Genomic DNA, 23273 nt, shown 5'->3' with positions numbered 1-23273 from the left:
TAGTACACATTTTAACTTAATATAAGTGTGGTTTTTAAAAAGTATTTTTTTATATATAGTGATCCCCCGCTATATCGCGATTCAGCTATCACGCCCCCGGTACATCACAGATTTATTATTATTATTATTATTATTATTACTAGGGGCTCCGCCCCCCTACTTGCTTTGCTTGCCCACCCCCAGGTTTGGTTTACCGGATGGCTGTGGGCTGAATGCACGCTAAGGAGAAGCACTCGGATCATCTGCTGGCTTGTTGCTGCTGCTGCTGGCGCACTGCGTGTCGGTCGATCATTTAAAAGCCTGTACAGCAGCTGTCCTTTTGCCACTTCGCGTCTTTGCTGCTCGCGTTGTGAAGGGGGTGTGGGGGCTGAACGCACACTAAGGAGAAGCACTCGGATCACCTGTTGGCTTGCTGGATTTCTGCTTCTGGCGAGCTGCGTGTTCTGGTTGTCGTTGTTTTAAGAGCTGGGAGCACCTAAAGTGTGTCTGCCAAAAGCATTCCAACAACTGCTAAGTTAGATGTCTGTGATCTTGTTTTAAGTTGTTTGTAAGTAGCGCGTGACATGCAAAGGTCACCGTCTCATGGGTTTTGCTTCCTAAGGCTGTAATGTCTAGTCTCGTGTGTCGTCAAAGTGTCTCTCCGAGATGATCTGGTCTCGATTGCTTCGCTCAACCCCCCCAGAGGTGCACTACGATCCTGCCACTTAGCGTCTCTCCCGCTTGCGTTTTGAAAGGGGGGGAGCTGAACGCCCGCTAAGGGGAAGCAGACGGATCAGTTACTGGCTTTGTGGTGCCTCTGCTAAGATGTGTGTTCTGCTTGTCGCTCTGCACGTCGATCATTTAAAAGCATGTACAGCAGCTGTCCTTCTGTCTCACTGCCTTGCCTTGCGTAATGTTAAAATGTCTCTCGCGGGATGTCAAATTGTCTTCAGAGAAGATCATGCCTTATCTCCCTGGCCTCCCTGCCAAGATTTTTTTTTATAATAGAGAGATGTTACTCATATCCTTAGCCCGACATCCACATATCATATGTGTTTAAAAAGTGTGTTTTAATAAGTTTACGTGTGTTTAAAGCGAGTGGGAGGGGTATTTTAAGGCTTAAACTATAAAAAAAAATGTTTATATGGTCTTTCTATATCACGGATTTTCACCTATCGCTGATGGGTCTAGAACATAATAATAATAATAATAATTCATTACATTTATATAGCGCTTTTCTCAGTACTCAAAGCGCTATCCACACAGGGAGGAACCAGGAAACAAACCCACAATCTTCCACAGTCTCCTTACTGCAAAGCAGCAGCACTACCACTGCGCCACCGAAATAACTTCCGTGATAGGCGGGGGATCACTGTATATATTATTTTCAACTTTTTAGTCTTGGGTTTGTTTTAGTATAATTTTGTAATCAATATTTTAACACTTCCTTTAATATTTCTATCCATTACTAGCGCCATCTATTGGTGAAATCTTGAACTATTCTTCATATGAAAATTTCATTTCTTAATTAACATGGATTTAGTGCTTTCCCACCACAGGAACTTTTTCAGGAATCAGAAAGTTTTTAGAAACACAGGAACTTCTGAAGCATTCCTGTTGCAGGTAGCGTGGGACATTTGGAGTTCCTGGTAGGCAACTCCTGGTACTTTTTCCACTCCTGCTCCAGGTTATGAACTTTTCATTCAACCATGAAATATCGTGGGCAAGGCTTAGGCAATGAATTGTGCTAACTGATTGACCACAATCACTGGTGTCATCTTTCAAAACTGTTAGAAGTTTGGACTTTGGAGAGTTATCAGTGAAAATGAAGCGCTGAACTTTGCACCGAATCACTCCTTACAGCCGTCTCCACCTCCCAGGTATGCAGCACCACACACCAAACTGAAGTAATAATCTCCCCCGTGAAGTTGCAATCACATTCCAGGGGGCGGAATTTGGTCCTCCATGAAATTCAAATCACGCTGCACTTCACACCGCCTCACTCTTCATAGCCACCTTCCTGGTACGCTGCATCGAAGCAATGTGGGTTGGGGTCCTATGTGAACTCACAAATGCTTGACTTTGCCGTGTCACATATTCTGCATAAAAGTTACAGTTCCTGTTGTGTGGTGGGAATACAAAACAGGGCCAGGGACCACAAGTGGCCCAGGGTCTACATCATACGGGAGCTCACTGGTTCTTGAAAACAAAGTTCTTGCAGTTGGAAAGCGTCAAGTGACTTCCCATAAACCCAGAGCTGGACAGGCGAGTTGAAAAACAGATAATTCCTTGCAAAATATTTTTGAATCACACTGCATAAAACAATTCTAAGGAAAACATATTAGATTTTGCAAAACACACTCCCAACTTTTGTCTGCCCACCTTGCTTAACAGCAGTCGAGGGGCACAGCCGACCTTGCTTAATTTGCTCCATAGCAGTGTGTAAGGAGGCCGACAACAGCTCAGCTGTCTTCATATATAAAACTAGCTGTTCGGCGTAGCTGTAAAAGCAGAAGAAACAAAACTGCCTGTTAGAGAAAACGACAATCAGAGGCAAACAAATGTTTATGATGATAAGGATGATGATGATGGCAACTGTTTATGAATGAACAGCCAAGACTGACACTAACTAATGGAAAACTGAAAATAAAGGTCTTATCACCTGTCGCTTGTTATGTTAAAAATACTTGAGCAAAATGTGTGTATTATGAGCAACCTCTACACTCATACAATATGAAAATGAATTCTCCAAAAAAATAAAAAGCTGCACTAACAATAAAGGCAAACTTTCTTAGTTATTTTTTTTTCTAAATTTTAATAAACTACATTTATACCCCTTGTATAAAACATACAGTAAAGTTTCCATGAATGAAAACTTTTAAAAACCAGCTAACAACTACAGATAAAACGTCCTTTCACCAAAGCCCTGATTTATTAGACCTATTCTGAGCATTTGAGTAGAAGCAATCAAATCAGTATTTAATCAAGCGATTGACTTTGTACTGGTGCTCTGGCTCACTGCAGCAAAGAGACATCTGGCAGCACTTACCTCCACTCCCGGCTCAGAAGACTAATCTGATCAGCAACTATGCTCTCCTGCAATTGGAAAGCCTCTGCGGCGGAGCTGGTCTCAGCCACGTAGCCCTTGTTACCAGCAATCTCCATCACACACTGCACGAAGGACAGCATGAAGCTCAAGTTGCCAAGAATTTCTGTGTGTTCTTGCTATAGAAAAGCAAGCAAAAAAATGAACACTAAGCAGTGCAGCAGGCCTTGTTGCATGTGTGTTAATTTAGCACAAAAGGGATGCACCTTATGACTTCTTTGTTTTTTTATGTTATCAAAAACAAGAACCATTTAAAATGAGAAATTTAGGTGAAATATGAGTTGTTAATGAAAACACAGAAATGTTTCAATAAGAAAATAAGCAAATAAGCTCGACAACTCCCTGGCCTGCACTACGCGCTAGCCTCTTTGCGGTTCTGCCACTCGCGTATGGGGATGCGGATGTACAATTTAAACAGATTTTTATTTTCATGGGAATTGTTACATATGCATCAACGCAATGTATAACTGCCCATGATTGAATAAGTTCCCATGTAAGTTTAAATTTGGGCATAGTTTTATTTTACCTTAGTGACCTGAAGACAATTGTCTTTGGTGATAAACAATATTGGGGTTAGGTTTAGGTTTAGGGTTAGGGTTAGGTTTAAACTCTTTGTGGTTCTGCCGCTTGCATATGGGGATGCGGATGTACAATTTAAACAGATTGTTATTTTCGTGGGTATTGTTACATATGCATAATAGAACTATTTTACATTACAGCAAGTAATTAACCATATTAAAAATGATTAAAACGTAATAATTTGAAAGTAAATTATGTTTCATGTTGCGTTAGAGTTATTCGTTGCGTAATATAATTTTATTCTGTTTGACTTTGAAATTAACACGCAAATACTTTTACAATGCTTGTAAAACTTCAGTAAAAACAATTTTTTGAATTACATTTTTGTCAATATCGCATTGAATTTTGATTCTGTGTTTGGACTTTCATCGTGACAACACAACGTATAACTGCCCGTGAGTGAATATCGTTGTATTCTCTCTGTTAAATAAAACGACTTTTTCGAATGTTTGGCTCTGAGATTTGTTAATTGTCTTTGCAAAAGCAATTCTAACAGGAAACTGTTAATGTTTTAATACGAATGGCATATCAAGATCTCCTTCGGTGTCTAATGTTAACCCCTGAAGATGTCCTACATTACCTTTCTGGAATACATCCTTCTTTCTACTCTAATTTGTGCAGTGGAAGACCGGATGGTGTTAACGATTGTAGATATTCTTCGAGATATTGTAAGTTGATGTTTTCATCTTCCGCACCATCACCACCAACTGTTTCAGCATAGTCTATTAATACGCATTTAACCAATTCACTGTGTAACCAATTGACATTTTTGGACGCATTTAACCAATTTGATCTGTAACCGATTGACATTTTTGGCGTTAATTTGTTTGACTTCCTCGTTTCTCGGTGCTAAGATACTCGTTTTTACTGTTGATAACCCTTCGTGATGAAATTCTTCAATAAGATTTGGACATAATACATCTTCTTTAATTGGGAACTTAAAGTGAGGAAAATGTTAAAATGTATAAGAGCTCTGAGTGCAGGAAGTGTGTCTGACAAAAGAATTCACATGAATGAGAGTTGAGGTCTTGTTTGAAAATGTTTGAGAGGAGGGCGACTTGAAAAAATGTCAAGGCAAAAGTCTTGTCTTGATATCCTTCTGCTGTGAATCATTCTGACCTGTCATTGTTTACACACGTCTTAAACAACTATTATCATACACTGATCATTTCTTTATTATCTATATCTATTATTTATTTATTATATTACATATCTTACACATCAATATTGCTGCTACTTCTTTGTCTTGTCTTTGCACAATGACTTGTCTTGTTTATGTTTTAATTTTAATTTAAATTTTAATTCTATTTTTAAATTATTATTTGCACGTCATATTGTTACACTGTGGACCCTGAGCTTCGCAATTTCGTCTATCTGTATACTTGTATATGGTTGAGATGACAATAAAGTTCACTTTGACTTTGAAATCTCTCTTCCAAAAAGTCTTGTCTCCAAAAAGTCTCACTGCATCGAAGGATTTTTGTATATAATAGAGAGATGGGGCACATTACGATTGGGGGATATAAAAATGTTTCAACCCAGGCTGCAGAGTGCTTGACTCGAGTTTATTAAACTGGACATTAGATAGAATACTGTCTGAATATTTGTGAAATACCAACAAAATTGCAAATATTTACCCATGCCCTTTATTGTACAGAGATACCACTCAACACTTTGATGGATGACAACTAAAAAATATAGATACATTTATAGACAGCAGTTTCAGAGCAGTGGGAAATCATGAAGGGGTAAGCAAAAACAAACTGGAGTTTGTAAAGCCTGGAAAGCAAAACCCATGGGAATAACCTGACGTTTCTCACCATGCTTGCCTTATTAATGTAAGGCCCTTCTTGTTTTATGCTTTCTGCCTAAGTATGAATGTCCTTAACTCGGTTGGCAGTAAATCAGTGCATGATTGTATATATAAAGCACATAGATCTATATAAGTGCCACTATTCTGAGAAGATGCACAAGAAATAACTTAATTACGTACACTGTACCATATAACAAACCTGACCTTCAATTCTTAATTTCACATAAACAAACCCCAGCACTATGGGGTTCCTCAAGGTTCACCATTGTTGCAGATCTAACGTATGAGACGGTCCACTGTGCCCATTATCTATTCATTTTTGCCAAATTAGTTTTTGTCAAATATGAAATTAGGCAGAACAAAAAAACTAAGCAAAAGACCCATGTATCACTTGTATCCTGGATTTGCTAAATAATTCTAATTGTGCCATAATGCACTTCTTAAATGATATACACTGACACAGGAGTATTGTGCTCCACGCTTGGTGAATTGTACTACCTGGCAACCCACCGCAGTAACCCCAAATGCACCATGGGTAGTCCTGTGCAGCCTCCTTGCACTCTTCCTAGACCTCACTAGCTGGACTACTACCATTTACTTTGCTGTATTAAGTCATTCAAGTGCACTAGGGTTGTAAACATCCTTAAGGAGTGGTGATGGATTCCATGATTCCCCATTTCCAACAATCTCCCTATACCAAGGATGTTGTGTCCAACAAAGCAGACAAACAACAAACACTAGCTGCTCCATACAACTAAGTAAAATGTTTTGTGACCAGTGTTTAAATAAATAAATACATACATACATAAATAAATAAATAAATAAATAAGGGTTGCTCTCTGGTTCAGTGCAAGATTCTTGTTTTATTTTGCAACTGCTTATTTTCAACCATTCTCTCACCTCCATCAGTGTTTCCTCGGGCAGCTCAGGAACTTCAAAAGTGACCACTCCTTCTAAGTTAATGGAAGCTGGGTCAGTAAAGCCATAACGAATACTACATGGGCTCTCAAAACCATCCAGGTATGTTCCAGCCAGAAGTTGTCTGCTGCTAAAGGAACCTCCAGAACTCACTGAGCTAGAAGATCCAGCTGCAAGGGGACACAGTGGTAAATAACACAAAAGAATGAGAGAAGTGCATGCATACAAAGCTTTTACTCTTGATGTGCCTAGTGACTTTCAGTTTAAAGTTAACTCTTTAAATACGAGGGGGAGTCAAGCTAAAGTAAGAAAATGGAATTTATTCGAAAATGGAACAAACCTTAACAAAACTGATCATGTCATCTCCACCCTTCTCAATGCATTTGCGCCACCTGCCTGGAAGTCCCAGCAGACTAAAGGATTTTGTCTTGTCCTCGCAGCCACTCATGCACCTGAGTTATTGTCGAACACTATAAGCTAAGAGGCACTACAGTCACTAGTGCAAGTTACTGTGACTTGCTGGACACCAATGTGAAGCCTGCTATTCGATCCAAGCAGTGGGGACTTTTGCTGCACGACAATGACCGCACGCCCGCCCACACATTGCTAGGAACACCAAGGCTTGTCTGGAGAAACTGAAGTTTGAGGTATTGCCACATCCTCCTTATTTGCCAGATTGGGCAATGTGCAATTTCCACCTTTTGGACCACTACAAACACATCTGGGTGGTTGTTGATTCAAGACAGATGATAACGTGAAGAAAGTGGTGCATCTGTGCCTGCGAGGATGAGACAAAACGTTTGAGTCTGCTGGCACATAAAGACAGGTGGCGCAAATTCATTCAGTAGGATGGAGACTACGCTGAGGATTGACATTAGCAAGTTTGTTAAGGTTCATTCCATTTTCTAACTTTAGCTTGACTCCCCCTTGTATTTAACATCGTGAAAAAATTTTAAGTATCCCAATAACCACTGCAGGTTTTGCAGTTCCTAAATAAAAACCCTTCACAAAATACACCACTGACCCAAAATCCCTTGTTTTGTCAAACTGCTTTTAACAATAGCGACAATCAATATGAAGCTAGTGAACAATCGGTAGATATTGGTTCTTTAACTCATTCACACTGCTTAGTAGAATCAATCATTGTCCTAATACACCATTTGTCATGCTAAAATTAAATTTCATAGATCTTGAGAGATGGCAAATGCATATATTATTTAGGATGAAAATAACTTGTTCTGTCTACTGAAGGAGATGAATGCTTTAAATAAATGATGGGAAATTGTAAAGGTCAAAGACTAAACATTTAAAAATCCTACACTAAATAAAACTTCAGTGACAGAACAAATACAATAAAAACTTCCTGAGGAAAAGTACCGTGAGAATATGTGCCTAGCAAACGTCTACAGAATTGAAGGGGGTCATCCTTCAGTGTCGATTTTCAGAGATGTAGCTGCCCAGGAGACATCCTGATTTGTTTGTCTAGCAGTGTGACAGCTTTCAGTCTGAACGCTGAATCATGCAAAACGTACTTTCTCTTTTATTGATATTGATTAACAAAGGGTTAATACTACACAGCTCACTCGGCCTGGTGTTTACACAGAAATTAACTACAGCCTCCCATTACATACATAATTAAGAGCAGAATTACATACCGAGCCCTGTTCAGCCTTGTAAACAGGTCAGTCTTTTTCATTTCCTTTTAATTAATTCATTAATTTGATCCTTTCCTTCGTCTAAAAGCCTTCCTTGCTCAAGTACGGTAAATAAATAAAAATGGCAAAATTAAAAATGAAAAAGAAAAAAAAAACGTTCTGAATTTCATCTGATAAGGACTTTCCAGTCAAGACAATATACACATGGCAATGTCTGGGAACCCGGTCTGATCTGCCCGAGAATTTTGAGTGCACATCCAGAATGAAAAACAGCCTTAGCACCAATGGACTTCCCGCCACCTCTGATGGATACGCCCGTGTTGAGGGCACCCAGAGACGAGGCCTCTGACTGGTCGTCCGAAAGTACGGGGCTCAGTTAAGAGCAGGGGCCGCATTCACAAATTATGGAAAGCAGTCTGTCCGTGTGCCAAAGGATGTGTGCCGCTCCCTCTAAACAGCAACAGATCACAGGATGTATTAGAGAGGTAAAGTGAAGAAATTGAAGCAAACAATTCAATAAAATGTTTTACACCGAAATCAAAGGGGGCATGAGATTCAGATGGAAGTGTGCTTTCCACATCTACTGGAGCTCTTCACTGGAAACCAGATCAAAAGTGATGGCTTCAGTCCACCGAGCACCGAGGATCGTTTTCAAGACTGCAGTAACGTTAAACTACTATTGACTGCTTTACCTGTGCACAAGGTCAAACCACCACACACGCGCTGTAAACTGTTAAACTGTAAAACGCATCAGTAATAAAATTGGCCAATTGACTCCCAGCTTATAAAGCATAAAAGCCAAAGATTTTGTGTCACGAGCTGATGTTTTGTTAGTTAGTCACTCAAAATTGTGCACTAAAGCTACAATGACAACAGCAATTTACCTCACGCAAACCTGGCAGACAAAGAAAAAACAGACAAATTTGTGTTCTAGGTTTAGCTTTGACGTGATTTGTCTTTTGTCTAGTGTCTCATGCTTAATTACAAGCAATTATCCTATTCTGTTTATGAAAAGAACTGTGATTTCCTTTTCTTCATCCAAGTCTATGGGCCACACAGAAAAGTTAGTAAAATTATTCTAAAAAAGAATTTACAAGTCTCTTCAATTATTGGCTTTGTCCAAAGTGTAGCCTAAGACTAATTAAAATAACAAAAAATGAAAGCTTCTCTGCTGCAAAGATGACTATTTGATGTCCTTCTGTTCTTCATTTTATTGGGCCATATATCCATAGGCAGCTGGGCCTTCAAGTAATGAGAATGGCGTATTTGCTGTTGGCTAGCGATACCACCCTTATGGTCTCATCCTAATTGAGTGCTTGAGAGACAAGTATGAAGGAGTCATGGTGTCCAAATCTAAGCTTTCAGTTTCTCCCCAATTATAATTTCGCCCAAAGTGGAGGAGTTCTAGCAGCTGGAACAATTCTTCAAGAGACAAATCATTTTATGAAGTAAAGGTTTTGGCTTATTTTCCGGTACAATTGTCTACCAGATGCCAGAATGAGTGAGTCAACAAGTGGGCTTGCTTCTTAGTGGAGCCGGTCACTACATGCTGTTATGAAGTGAATTGTTCGAGAATATCGGTTGATGGCATACGACATGTAATCCAGTGGCTGATATTCACCACAGGGATAAAAGGTTATGCAGAGATATTCAATAAAAGGTTACCTGAGAACATTCTGGTCCGAAGACTTTGTGGTGGTGTGCTACCACTGGGTGGAGATCCGACAGTAAAAACCACAGGAGCCGGGCTTCCAGACCCCACAACCATTGCTCCATATGGCTGGCTAGCAGATGGTGCTGCAAGAACAGAGAGCAGCTAGTCAGTGTAGTAGACACATTATAATAAACATGGCTTCACTGGGGGGCGGCATGGGGTAGTGGGTAGCACTGCTGCCTCGCAGTTAGGAGACCCGGGTTCGCTTCCCGGGTCCTCCCTGTGTGGAGTTTGCATGTTCTCCCCATGTCTGCGTGGGTTTCCTCCGGGTGCTCCGGTTTCCTCCCACAGTCCAAAGACATGCAGGTTAGGTAGATTGGCGATTCTAAATTGGCCCTAGTGTGTGCTTGGTGTGTGGGTGTGTTTGTGTGTGTCCTGCGGTGGGTTGGCACCCTACCCAGGATTGGTTCCCTGCCTTGTGCCCTGTGTTGGCTGGGATTGGCTCCAGCAGACCCCCGTGACCCTGTGTTTGGATTCAGCGGGTTGGAAAATGGATGGATGGATGGCTTCACTGGGCACAAGTTCTCTTTATTAGTCTATTAAATAAGATATTTAATAAAAATCCTTAGCAATGACATTGACACCAAAAATGTGGAAATGGGAGTCAACATTCATAAACGTCTGTGCTTGTAGATGGCAGGAAGCCTAGTTGTGCCTTCTTAATATCCTGCAATGCTCCTACAGCTTCGACCTTATGCTGTTACCCACCCACAGAAATTTACAGAAAATCTTATAAATTAAACATTGCCTTCCAACATTTTGTTTTTGACAGCATTTCACTTTATAATGGTTACCCCCAAAGCCTCAATAACCTTGAGGTACTGTGACGGCTGCATGCCCACAAGAGTGCCACACAAAAAGGAAGATGAATACAGCAAGTCAGAACTGCACCTGTTGTGTCCATGGCTCTCTCTGTGTTCAGACTTTCATTGCTGCCACCGTCGATGATGTGACCACCAAAAGCTGCTTTTAACAACATTTCGGAAAGTCTTCCAGCACTAAGAGACCTAAAAAAAGAAGAATGCAAGGATGACTTTTTTTTCTCTTTTAAAACAACTCACGTAATCAAAATTTTAGTTGGTCTTGATACATAGTATGACGTCAGTTTCCATTTTCTGATTGCTACACTTTAATCATCTTCCGAGAAAAAAAGAACAAAAAAGAATATTAAAATACTAACTAAACACGGTACCTGAAACATAACAATAAGATAACACAGTGAATGATACACTCTTATTTTGTATTCAAAACCCTTCTGCTTTTACAACTTAATAAGGTCACAGAAGGCTGCCTTACTAAAATGAAATGCTTTATGGGAAATAATTAAACAGGAAAGTGTTACGATAAAGTGCTACTCAATTACACACATCTATAACATGTAAAATGATTAATAAAGCAAAAAATTAAAAGTACCAATGCAATGCATTAAACAAACAAGTGCGACCAACGCATCCTGTCCTGACAACACAACTCCGATGTGCAGGCCAAGAACCAAGAACAAGAACATACGGGATTAAGGGCAACATGTAAATAGCTCAGTAGTCAGCATGACTTTGCTAAAATGAAAAGAGTAACCGTGAGCAAAGCATACTTACTAATATTAATTCTCTTGAATCGAGGGCAGAGGTTTGTGCTTAGTATCATCCTGTCCGCATGCCCAAATTTAAAAAAAAAACACTAGTAAGCCTACTCAGCTAAGCTGTTTAGCAAATGCCTTCTGCGGGCATCATTTATAAATGGCTGTACCACTCAGCATTGCTTCTGTTTTCAAGGTTTATTTTCCTGGGCTTGATTCTATTTTAAGAATGAAGGTTTATGATCCACATCATTTATTTTTTTCCCCTAAGTACGGGGCCTTTAGCTCTTGACAGCTGCAAGCTAAGCAGCACCAAGCCATGCCCAATATGACAGGCCACAGTGTATGCTGACGGTCAAAGGAGGAAGAATCTTAGACAATTTCATCCTCCTTTTAAACAATTACTGTACATTCAGAATTGGCCAAAACATTCCAAGACACTCTAAGATACCAATGACAACACAAAGGAAACCTATATATATATATATATATATATATATATATATATATATATATATATATATATATCTAAAAAAAAAAACTTTGTTCAGAAACTGCTCTCACCAATTAAAATTAATCTGCACCTCCCAATTCAAAGTTATCTGACTGGGCAAGTTTTGAAAATATGGATTATAAAAAACCCTTCTTGGCACTGTGCTAATCAATATCTACCATGCAGCCAGGTAAAAAGGAGAGGAAATGCATGTCTAAAAGGAACATCACACTTTCTTTACCTGCCAAAAGCTTTGCCTTCTTCTGCAGGCCTTGTGCCGAGGCCAGGATGCTGGCAGTGAAGCTGACTCATGTTCTTCAGATCTGGTACTGTCCTGTTTCGGGTCGGTGTCAGCACAAGACCTTTTTGTGCTAGGAAAGCAACCAGGTTTTGTGAGCTTGGTGGTTTGGAAAACTCGAAAGGAGGCACAGCCTGTGATGATAATCAGAACAAATCCATGTTAGAAATGGCAGGAAAACACACATTGAGGGTTTTAAGGATTTAAATATTATATACATACATGCACACAGATACTTTTATACATATAAAAGAAAAAGGAAATAAAAAGATTTAACAAAGTAATCACTCGAGTATATTGAGGCGACCTAAAGATTCACAGAGGCTCAGCATGCTTAATTAAAAAATGCCTTCACAACTATAAAGCTTGGACTTTTTCTGGTTTGATGTAAAACATGTCCTCCTCCTCCCACTGTATGATATTAGATGGGTTAGGATTTGTCCGTTGAGGAGATGTGTTAACTACACTGTAAGACCCCTCAGCAGATTACTGTAAGCACAGCTGTTAGGAGGAATACCGGTCCCTGATGATCCAAACGTGACAAGTGAGATTCTTGTGCCGTAAGGTCTGAGTATTACACATTTCCGAAACAAGTGATCAAGTGTGGCAGTTGCCCGACAACAGTATTTACTATCTAAGTCTTTACATACTTATGCTTTGGACTATCCAAGTAGATAGCAATATGGACAATTTAAAAGTCGAATTAGTCCATGCTTTGGACAGACTAATGAGTATCTATCAGTAGCTAACTTACATTCATCCTGTGAAATTCTCATTTTAAGATTCCACTGCCTTACCTCATCTAGGGATGCACTCTTTTAGGGGAAAAATAAAATAAAACTAGTCAAGTTTAAAGATACTGCTCCTGTTTCTTGAAGCGTTTATCAGTGTTTGACAGATGGCACTGTGTCCCAGTGGCCCAGGAGCTCTAAAGACCCATCTCAGATCCTGGACATGATTGCAAGTAAGGCTTCAGAAATGAACTCCAGGCTGTTCCCTTCCAGTAACAAATGACGTCTAGACAATGGCCGAGATGAAAGCAAGCGGACAGGGAGATAGTTAAGCCACATAACTAGAGAGACAAAGCGTGCGTTTACATGAGCTTGATTAACTCAGTTATTCATAGAAACCTGATTTCTAAAATGCCTAAATGCTTACTCCGGTTACAGAAATCACGTTACTGGAGACCGAGAAACCTGGTAAACACACAAGTAACCCGGTTATCTGACCAAGTAAACCCTTAACCAGGTGACAGTTAAGGACTTCGTAGTCTGTGCTTGTCCTTTGTGCTCTGTTAGCCTCTGGGTGTGTTAGCTTTGCACATGTACTCAGCAACCACAGGTAGAAGTGTCCACAAGATAAATGTGAAGGAGCAAATACTTGGGTGATCTCATTATTCCTTTAATATTTCAGAAATTGCTCAATTTATGTTGATGGGCTGAACACACAGGGCTAAGCTCAGCAGGATGATCTTCAGAGCAGTGGTATAATGTGTAAAAACCAAAATGCCTTAAGCAGCCAGCTTACTTTATTTAAAATTAATAATTAATCTATTGCAATACTCATTTAATTCAATTAAAAATACACGCACTGTTATCCCTGCCCCACCATTTGTAAGGCAAGAAGCACATGTATCGGTACGTCAGGCCTATGTAGGACTCAGTGGCACAGCCAAGAAGAAATGACTGAGCTGCGTACAATCCAGTGACAGAATCATTAATAACGTGTCTGTTTAGTTTTAATCCAGCTATTTGCCATAGATATGTTAAAAAAAGTGTGATCGGGTGGCGCAGCAGCAAGCGTTCAAACCAAGAATCATCAGTGGCTCGAGTTGAGGACGTAAAAAGAGGATGGATGTTATTTACTTCAAAGCACATAAAGGACTAAGTGTAATTATAAAATGCACAAGAAAATTATTACAGGCTTCAAAACTTGGTTTTGGATTCATGGTGGCCAATGATGCCATCTATCTGTTTTTGTGCAATTTAATGACGTTGGAGTATATTACCAAAGGAGAACTCCAGAAGAGTACCTGCGCATGTAAATTAAGGTGTTTAGGAACCCAGGTATCTATCTGCCTCAGCTGGTTACACACCTTATCCCGGTTTTGTATGTGAGTGTAAATACACTGACTGGAGGCTGAAACAGAGACGTGTACAAATGCACCAGACAGAAATGCTGAAGTCTACCTCACTCAGACCCAATTTTACTTTCTTAAATATTGGATCTCCCTGGGTTCTTACTCCTGTTATTTTCAGAAAGCCTTTTTATGTTCATTTATCTCTGTCTCCAAGTTGCAATAACCTGGAGAGGAAGACACCCCAAGAGGAAGTCCTTTGACGCTATGTTACAATCACCTATGTGATAATGGAGTACAGGGAGGAATGTGTCACCAAGTACAAAGGCAGATACTCAGCTGGGTGAAAAAAAAAGGTCCAGCAATAAAGATTCTGCTAACTCACCTTGGTTGGGGAGCCCAGGATGGTTGGCAATGGATTCCTCTGCATAAGTTCTGATAATTTTGGGGAGGAACGCAGCTGTCGACTTTGCTGTAGGGTGGGGAATGGAGGGAACTGGCTGTTCTGACGAAGTACCACCGGTTCTGAGTATTGCTTCTTTATTTTTTGTCTGTTAGACTTACAGCCTTCCAACAGGTCTGGAGCACTATGGAGCCTTGAGCCCATACCATGATGAGAAAGGTTGCCAGCAACAGTTAGGCCTGAAAATGGTTCAACAAAGAAAGCTTTGACGTGACAAGCAGTATGTCTCCATATGTTACACTCTGGTTCTTGATAGCGTTAGGTTAGGCACCATTACCAATTAAACATGCACTTAAAAAGCAGTTATGTGGATGGTCTTTAACTCTTTCAGGGCTGATGTCGACTTTTATCAAAACGATGAGTTGATGATGGTAATCAACTGTACACTGTGACAAAATCAACTGTTATGTTTTAGTTGGACTCTCGTTGCTAGAAGAAAAGTTAGTTTCATTGCTTTGACCAAAATTTCCTGCGCTCTTGTGAGTAGCAAGATGCAAACAACAGCAAAAATGGCACTGACATCTCGCGAGAGATCAAAGTGAATGCATAAAGCAAACTACTGCGTGGATGACATTTTACCTGTTACCTCTGAACTGGACTTTGACTTTTCGGACTCCGATTTTGATACAAGTGATCGAAAACGAATGTGAGGTTCCAGCTTCAGTTGATTGGTCCCCAGCTAATCATGGTGCTGAACGGGTTCATGTAGCTGATATGCCTACATCAATGTTCGCCAGAGAGGAGTGCCACTTAACAATGATAAGAGGTAGAAACCAGATTGCAATGCACTGCGACCATGATCGCTGCTGCTGCTGCCTCAACCATGTGAAGACAGCTTGGCAGCAAGCCTGCCGCACATTCTTGTCAAACTGGCTGCCACAGCATGCAGCAACAGACGTTTTGTGTTGATTTCTGTGTGAAACCATTGCTTTTCAGAAACTGTTTTTTGCCAAAAATACTCAGCCCTCAAAGAGTTAAACTTTATGCAGCAAACGTAACATTTAAATTAAAGACATGTATAAAATAGTGGTTTCCCATATTACTAAATTACAAATCATGCACAAATCCCCTCATTTAAATTTGTTACTGTCCTATATAAAGTAATCCAAATCATGGGATTAAAGTCAAAATTTCTCATTTCCAAGTTCTGCATTGGACGTTGCATCTTTCACAAATGTCAATTCTATCCTTTTCCTTTTGATGAACTTTTCTTCTTTATGCCTGGTGAAAACGGACTAAATGATAACAGAACGGCACTTTGGTGCAAACTCATAAATGACCTTACCGTGCATGGACCCCACACTTCATCATTAGATGCTTAACTACACTTCACAATTTACTTAAGACACATTGGCTTATTTCATAATGGCACAGTATTTTTCAGAAGGCAACTACATTTTATTTGAATGAAAGGCAACACTAACGAGCATTAACAAAAGAGACTGAATACACACACTGGTTAAATGGCCTTTATCTGGTTGGCCTGGATGGTGGCCATATTCAGTTCTTCTACTTTCTGCACTACTGGTCCCTCTTAAGGACAAGTCTGTTCTTAACAAGTGGCCTGTCACCTTCAACTTCCCTCTTGGCTTTCTGCCTTGTATTATGATCACCGTGCACCCCATTCTCTGCTTTTGGAGGACATGTCCAAATCATTCAATCTTGTTACTCCTCACAAAATGTCCTTTCTTTTAACTCCGTACTTGCTAGGTTCATTCTCAAATCCTGAAGTCTCCTTCATGTTCAGCTATCATTGGCCACATCGGGCAACTCAGATAAAAGTTTTCTTTTTAATTTTGTGAACGGCCGTTTCATAAAATAGGCTTTCTCCCAGAAATCCTTCCATGTCTATCTCAGTCTTAATACCTTTGCTAAGTGAGCACCTAAGTTCTCATTTAACATGCCACTGAAATGTATTAAATAATCTGTTGTTGACAGCAGACATCAAAGTATATCCTTACTATATCAGCTTTGGTAATTCCGTTCTTAATATATTATGCTGAAATCACCCTAAAAGTCAAATGGAAGGAATATTGCTTGCAAGTATATACTAACATGCATTTGATGCAAACTTTTAGCATTTACTGACTCAAATGTAATATAAAAAGTCACGCCTAATTTTAGACATGCCTAGAAACACTCAGAGACACTGACATGCTACCCAGATCTCACAGTTTCAATATTTGCATTACTCCAGTGGGCTTTTTCATACCAGTGCTCTGAGGCCTGCTTTGAGCATCTCCTCCTACATTGAAGATCTGGCCAGGCAGTTCTGGAATGGTACCAACTTCACAGTCAGAGGAAAAAAATGAAAAGAGGGAAAGAAGAAAAAAAATAAAAATAAATAAAATAAATAAAAGCCAGCAATTAATTTTAATTGTCAGTGACTAGAATCTGCTCAGGTGTGACTGTAAAAAACAGCGTTAAAAGTAAACTCATTAATCAAGGCTGATAACCTCCTCTCTCTCAACATAACACATTCTCTGAAAAAGGCACATCACTGAGCTAAAGCAGAAAAATATCCGTCAAACAAAAGTATTCAGCATGAATTTAATCAGAACAGCATATTAAAATGATGCATCTACTGTACAATGCAATGTCATATATATTAACATAAATAAATGTGTATAATACCTCCTGTGCGGAATGGGCAGCTACACCACGAATATGAAAATAACAATGAGGCACGTATGTTTGACACTAAATGGTGCTCAACAGCTGGATGTAAAGCTGTAATGTAGTACAAGGATAAGTAGAGCTACTGGAAATCCAACAAGAGATTGCTTTTCTCTGATTTATGCATTGCCGACACTTGTGCTCGAAGGCGTCTTGGCAGCCACAGCAGTAAAACTAAACTTGAGCGAAGTGTCAACACTGTAAACAGCAGCAGCCCTAGAACTTCTCAGATATAGCCAACGTGAAATACTGCCAATATTTAAAACCCTGCTAGACAAACACTCTACCTCCAGGCATGTGTAGCAGCAAGATAGAACGATCTGCGAGACAATGAGGGACACACTGGGCCTGAAGCAATTTTGAAAATCCTTTTAGATTTTGACATCAATCTAACGCAGTGCAAGTCCTACTTTAAATTCTTAAATTGGAAATGGCAGGGTAACTCTCAGTTCATACACAATACTCCACGTGTGCTGCACCAGAGAAGCGTCTGACACCGTGTTTGGTAAATGCAGGGCCAAACCAATACTGACATACCAAGAAACTAGGCAGTACTGAAAGGCACCATTAATATAAACATCTAATATGAAAGAAACATAACTCTGGCTTGATGTTATGATCATTTAGGTGCTGCATTACGTGATAGAAATACATTGGAAAATATATTAAAGGACAACAACTTGTCATCAACAATATTCATAAACAATTAACCAAAAGGACCAGGCAGGAGGAAGCTTGTTCATGCGTCTTTAATTTCTCTTCATGAAGAAGGAGCCACCTGTCACAGCAGTCTGAATGTTCCCAAAGCAAAGGTGCCACAGAATGGTCACCGAGCAAAGGTACTGTCCCATATTTATTAATAATTGTATATTAGTACTGAATTAAAGCTTACACAACACAACATTTACTCAGATTGGTTTGTTAGCTTACACACCTCTTATACACCTAAATAAAAGTCTCATTTCTAAGTCATAACTTCAGTTCTTATCCTTTTATGGAAATCGTGTATGTGACAACTATCAAGTTACCTCTTATTATTCATCATCATCTAGAACATTCCATCTCCTTGTTGCTCACACACCCTGGCTTACTTAACCCTTCATGCTACTCTGTCAAAGTCAGGACATGAACAACAAATGTAAATGTAGGACAACCGAAAGCCAGATCTGCCGAGATGGTCCAATGGCTTGACAGTCACAATGACAGTGGTTCATGAAGTTTTATGGCTGCCAAAAATCCAAAGTGAACCGTAGGACACATCATACAAGTGCCACCACACCCAGTGACCCCCAAGGTTCAAACTAAAGTATACTCAACTAAAAAAAACAGTTTCTGTCACAAGTATCTCCAAATTAACAGGTATCAAGATTGGGTGTAAAAATAAACCTTTGAAATCTTCCACTTAACAATAATAGTTTTATTAGTGGCCACCAAGAGGGTAAGAAAAGCACATCTGCCCCCTGCACTCTGCTCTTTGAGAAGAACAAAAACAAATAATGCAGTCTTTCCACCGAGTCACTTACTTCTGAGCTATATGGGCCTACAAGGCTGCTCTGAATTGCAGGCATTCTGTATCCTAGTTTGACAATAATACAGTGGATAAGCAAGCAAAGCGGCCAAATGTACAAATGAAAACTTCAAGCGTGGAAAGCCATATCTTAAAACCTTTGTTGGTCTCAAGAGTTGTGGTGCCCAATTCTTTTCACTTCACCACCCCTTTTCGAAAGTATTTACAGAACTGTTTCCATACCTTGTGGAGAAGGCTGGTATGGTTTTGATCCTCCAGTGGACATCCTGCGGGAACCGAACGCTACCGCATGCTCTGCTGAGTAGGGTGGGGAAGCCCCAGCCCGTCCCAAATTCAGCGGGCTGCCACTACTAGATCGGCGAACTGGCGGGGCAGATCTGGACAGGGAAAGCAAGACAACAGTGAACGGTGATCCAGCTGACAAACCATATTTTAATATCCATTTTTGGTTCAGCCTATATTTATTACACATCATGTAACCTTTGTTTAGGCCACACGCCACATAAAATAAGGCACATGTTTTAAAAAGAAGCAAATGAATACAACAAAGTTACAAAGAGTTATGAAACACTACTGAACACATGATTAAAAAAAAACTTCCCTTTTCTTCATCTGCCTCCAAAGTACCCAAAACACACTTCTAGACCAACTAGGACTCAGAGGAGTGTCACTTAACTCTCTAAAGCTGTTTAACGCCATTAAGGTGAGTTTCACGCAAAAGCACGTCCCTTATAAACAGGAAGGACACATTTTGAAAAACAAGTCCCAAAGCAGAAGCCATCTTCATGATTTAACAGCTCCAAACTAAATAATATACCACAAAGGACTCCTGGAAAAAAAATGACCAAAGATAGATCTTAGTGGTTTGCAGGATTTGTTGAACAATTTTTTAAAAGAACTCTGCTTTGAAGTTCTCATGGGGGATAATGTCAGTCGTCAGAGAAAGCAATTAAATGCCTTACCTCGGGCTTCAATACCAGTGCCAGTATTATTCAGTCTATATATCAATAACCTGACAGCCTCCATGAGCTATGGTTACATTTAAGCTCAAACAAAAGCCAACAGAGAACCTGAATTCAATATTCTAACAGACTAGGCATACTGGTCAAATACAGAAGGGGAGGCCCAACTTCAACTTGCATGACCACTGCAACAATCGGTGTTAAACAAAACGGTTGAAAATGCTACTTGGACAATTTGTTACACTTTATTAATCACCGAGGGGAAATTGTATTTTCGCATGACCTTTGGAGGCCAAAGTGCACGGTTAGCCATTTTTTGTGTATCCATCTGCAATTACTCGAACCTTGTTTCCTCCACTTTACTTACACCATACTTCGGCAGACACACTAAAACTGAGCCTCAAATAAAAAAAAAAAAACAAATCCTTCATTTAAAGAGTTACAACTATTTTACAAAAAAAGAAGCACTGTCCATCAATTCTGTTTTCAGTGGACATGCGGTAAAGTCTATGGTCCAGAAGAGAGAAAAGTTTGTCAAGGCAAAAGTCAAACCAAAAAAATTGGAATTGGGGAAATTTGGATTTGCCATTTGATATATACCAAGTACATAAGTGAAGTTCATTATGTAAAAACTGAAAGGGAAAGCAAAAACCAAAGAGTATTCTTGGTCATTACAGCTTTTGATTTCCTCAGCGGTCGAACGTGTCCCGGCGATAATGACTTAGTAACGTTGCCGTGCTTTGAGAAACTGTAAAAATGTTAGCTGCTTTGCTACCAGAAAGAAAGCCAGGTGCTCACTTTGGACATGAAGGGAAGGTTCAGTTGCCTTTCTGACATGTTTGCAAAGAGCTCAGCTCAGCTGCAAAAACAGACATTAACAAGGAGTCTTACAGCTGAATATGGATATTTATTTATTACTAGACATTAAGCCCGTTACAATAATGGGCGCTAGAACAGTAGTGCATAAACATTAGTAGGAACAGTCTATATTAAATGGCAAGAGACCGTCTATTTTCTGTTACAGTAATCCTGGCTTGTATGTGGCTGTAATATGCGTCACTGTATTGTGTGCCTTTAATTTTCTCTCGCAGTAACATGTCTCTCCAGCAAGTACTATGCAGTTCCCCATCAAGTATTTTAATCTGTGCTGGCGTGCAGCTGATTATTGTATGTGTGGCGTCTCCCCAGCAACGGATTTTATGTGCACGAAAATAAATCTACTTTTAAAAGTCATCCTATTGTAATATCATGAAAATTCGTATATGTAGGAAAACCCCTTCAACAACTGACACTTTACCGGGCCAAGTTTGTTAATCGCAAATCTGACATCCTCAGAGTGAACACTTGCACAACAGCAAACACTAATCCCACATCTTTGGGGAAGCTGGTCTCCGGGTCTCAGTGCCTGATTTGATTTTTCGTGCGTTATGTTTTAGGTCTTACCTCATTTACCGAAATCCGATTAGGTCCCGCCCTCTCTGTCTTGTGTGATGCGTCAGGCGGCCTTTGAAGCATCTGCATTGAAGCATCGCACCGTGCCCCGCGCATGCACACTTCACCAGAAGACACACACACACGGACACATGGATGCACACAGGGGTTTTATTAAAGAGGATTATTTGTTTTATTGAAGCTTAGCTCTTTGACACTTTCTGAGGAGCTCTGTCTCTAGCAAGAAATCTTTCTCTTCAGGTTTTGATTAAAGGACCATCTTGGAAATGTCATCTGGGACTGAAGGAAGACTGCATGAACCCACCAGTTTGTGCAATTCTTTTTATTGCCTGCATTTGCTGAACAAACACACGATTCTGAAGTCTCTAATTGTTACTAGCAAGTGGATTGCTACGAATGATAATTCCTTGCATAGTTGCAGTGTCTTAAGGGCTCAAAAGAACATGGTGGTAAACTGTGTTAAAGTAAAAAAGTAAAAAATGTAAGACAGCCCCAGTCAGCTAACAGCCAACCACAGAGGTCCCCAAGGATGAATATGCAGGGCACAATAAGGCCTGCAATGCAAGTTAGAGGTTATATAGGATGGTCCAGATCTAATTATGCAATTTTCATTATGCTATAACTTAAGTTTATTACATAGAGAATTCACAGCACCTGCCCTGCATATAGAGATTTCACTTAAAATTCTTTTTGTTGCCGATAGATGGCAACACCTGCCCTGCATTCCAAACTGGCGGGGAGACGGTTGTCAGTCGAACAGTTGCATAATTAGATCTGGACCACCCTGTACAGTAAGTAACAGGTACATAGCTGTTTTGACATTTCTTCCTACCCTCTTTAAGATTTACTGGATGGCTTTTGTGTTAGATGATCTGGAATAACAATAAAACACCACTCAGCTATAGAAAGAACATGCAAACTCCTCACACAGGGTAGACTATATCAGGAAAAAGAGGCTACAAAACCAAAATGGAAGGACCTAAAGCAACAAAACAACTTTTTGAGGTACTTCTTTTTTTTTATTTTTTAAATAATTGGTGCTTTGTCTATGATGAGGCCATGATGCCACCCAAGAAGTCCACTTCTTCTTACCTTGGGGAGCTGTTTTGACTCGGGGAATGCAAGTTTTGCTCGATGCGTTGGAAGTTTTGAATTTGAGTCGGCACTGGAATTGGCACGGACTGTCCATAGTTGGTAGCTGAAAACTCGACTGGTCTGCTGCAAAAACAAAAAAACAAAACAAAACAGTATAATCAGGGTGTGTGTGACAAGTAAACAAACAAGCTCATCTATTGAGCTAAAGAAAGGCTCCGCTTGCTTACTGAAATTGCAGGATACCTCCAGAATAAACAGAAATTCAAATGTAAACTAGCATAAAATTTCAGCTCTTCATCAGCATCATTAGCGTGACTGTTCTTTAGTGACACCAACTGTGATGCACATGTGACCATACCAGCAGCCAAATTCATTTTCTCAGCTCTTCTTGCAAGACAAATTATTCGTCACGTAGCTGCAGGCGGATATTCTGTTACAAATGTTGCTCAGATCTTGCCCACATAACTTGTAATGAATTTTACTCGTTCCATTATGACACAGAGTAGAATTCATTTCAATTTTATTTTTACGAGCATTTCTAAAGCTCTCACATGGGCAAAAGAAACTCCCCTTCCATAGATGCCGCTCTCACAACTGGTGATAAAACCCTTCAGTGCGTATCCGATAAACGCACAGGAGGCAGGCCTTAAAAAAACATTGCTGTGCTGTGGCAGCCATTTGGGATCTCTCCCTGGGCTTTAAAATCACTTCAGTGATGTTATTATATAGTGTTCTGGGGTGTTAATAATAATAATAATAATACATAGTGCCTATCATCAGCAAAAAACATAAAGCTCTCCATACGCAACACAATACAATCAACACATTAAAACCTGTTTCAACAAATAAAACTTCAAGCTAGTTTAAGAAGCGTCAAATGTAAAGGGAC

The 23273-nt window shown here is 39.9% G+C and overlaps 1 protein-coding gene across 1 annotated transcript in view; it reads right to left on the bottom strand.

Annotated features, from left to right (window-relative positions):
- The window catches only part of LOC114669221 (serine/threonine-protein kinase ULK1-like), a 110597-nt gene that overhangs the window by 11422 nt on the left and 75902 nt on the right, over window positions 1-23273 (bottom strand). The window contains exons 15-24 of the mRNA XM_028825415.2: window positions 22382-22507; window positions 19098-19252; window positions 16884-16958; window positions 14594-14850; window positions 12075-12265; window positions 10656-10771; window positions 9716-9847; window positions 6378-6565; window positions 3029-3204; window positions 2362-2480 (exon numbers count right to left, since the gene is read on the bottom strand). Coding sequence (XP_028681248.1) covers window positions 2362-2480; window positions 3029-3204; window positions 6378-6565; window positions 9716-9847; window positions 10656-10771; window positions 12075-12265; window positions 14594-14850; window positions 16884-16958; window positions 19098-19252; window positions 22382-22507 — 1535 coding nt within the window. The remainder of the gene's footprint in view (window positions 1-2361; window positions 2481-3028; window positions 3205-6377; window positions 6566-9715; window positions 9848-10655; window positions 10772-12074; window positions 12266-14593; window positions 14851-16883; window positions 16959-19097; window positions 19253-22381; window positions 22508-23273) is intronic.

The sequence above is a fragment of the Erpetoichthys calabaricus genome, chromosome 18 (assembly GCF_900747795.2).
Source record: "Erpetoichthys calabaricus chromosome 18, fErpCal1.3, whole genome shotgun sequence".
Lineage (NCBI taxonomy): Eukaryota > Metazoa > Chordata > Cladistia > Polypteriformes > Polypteridae > Erpetoichthys > Erpetoichthys calabaricus.
This window is presented reverse-complemented; position numbering and strand designations above follow the sequence as displayed.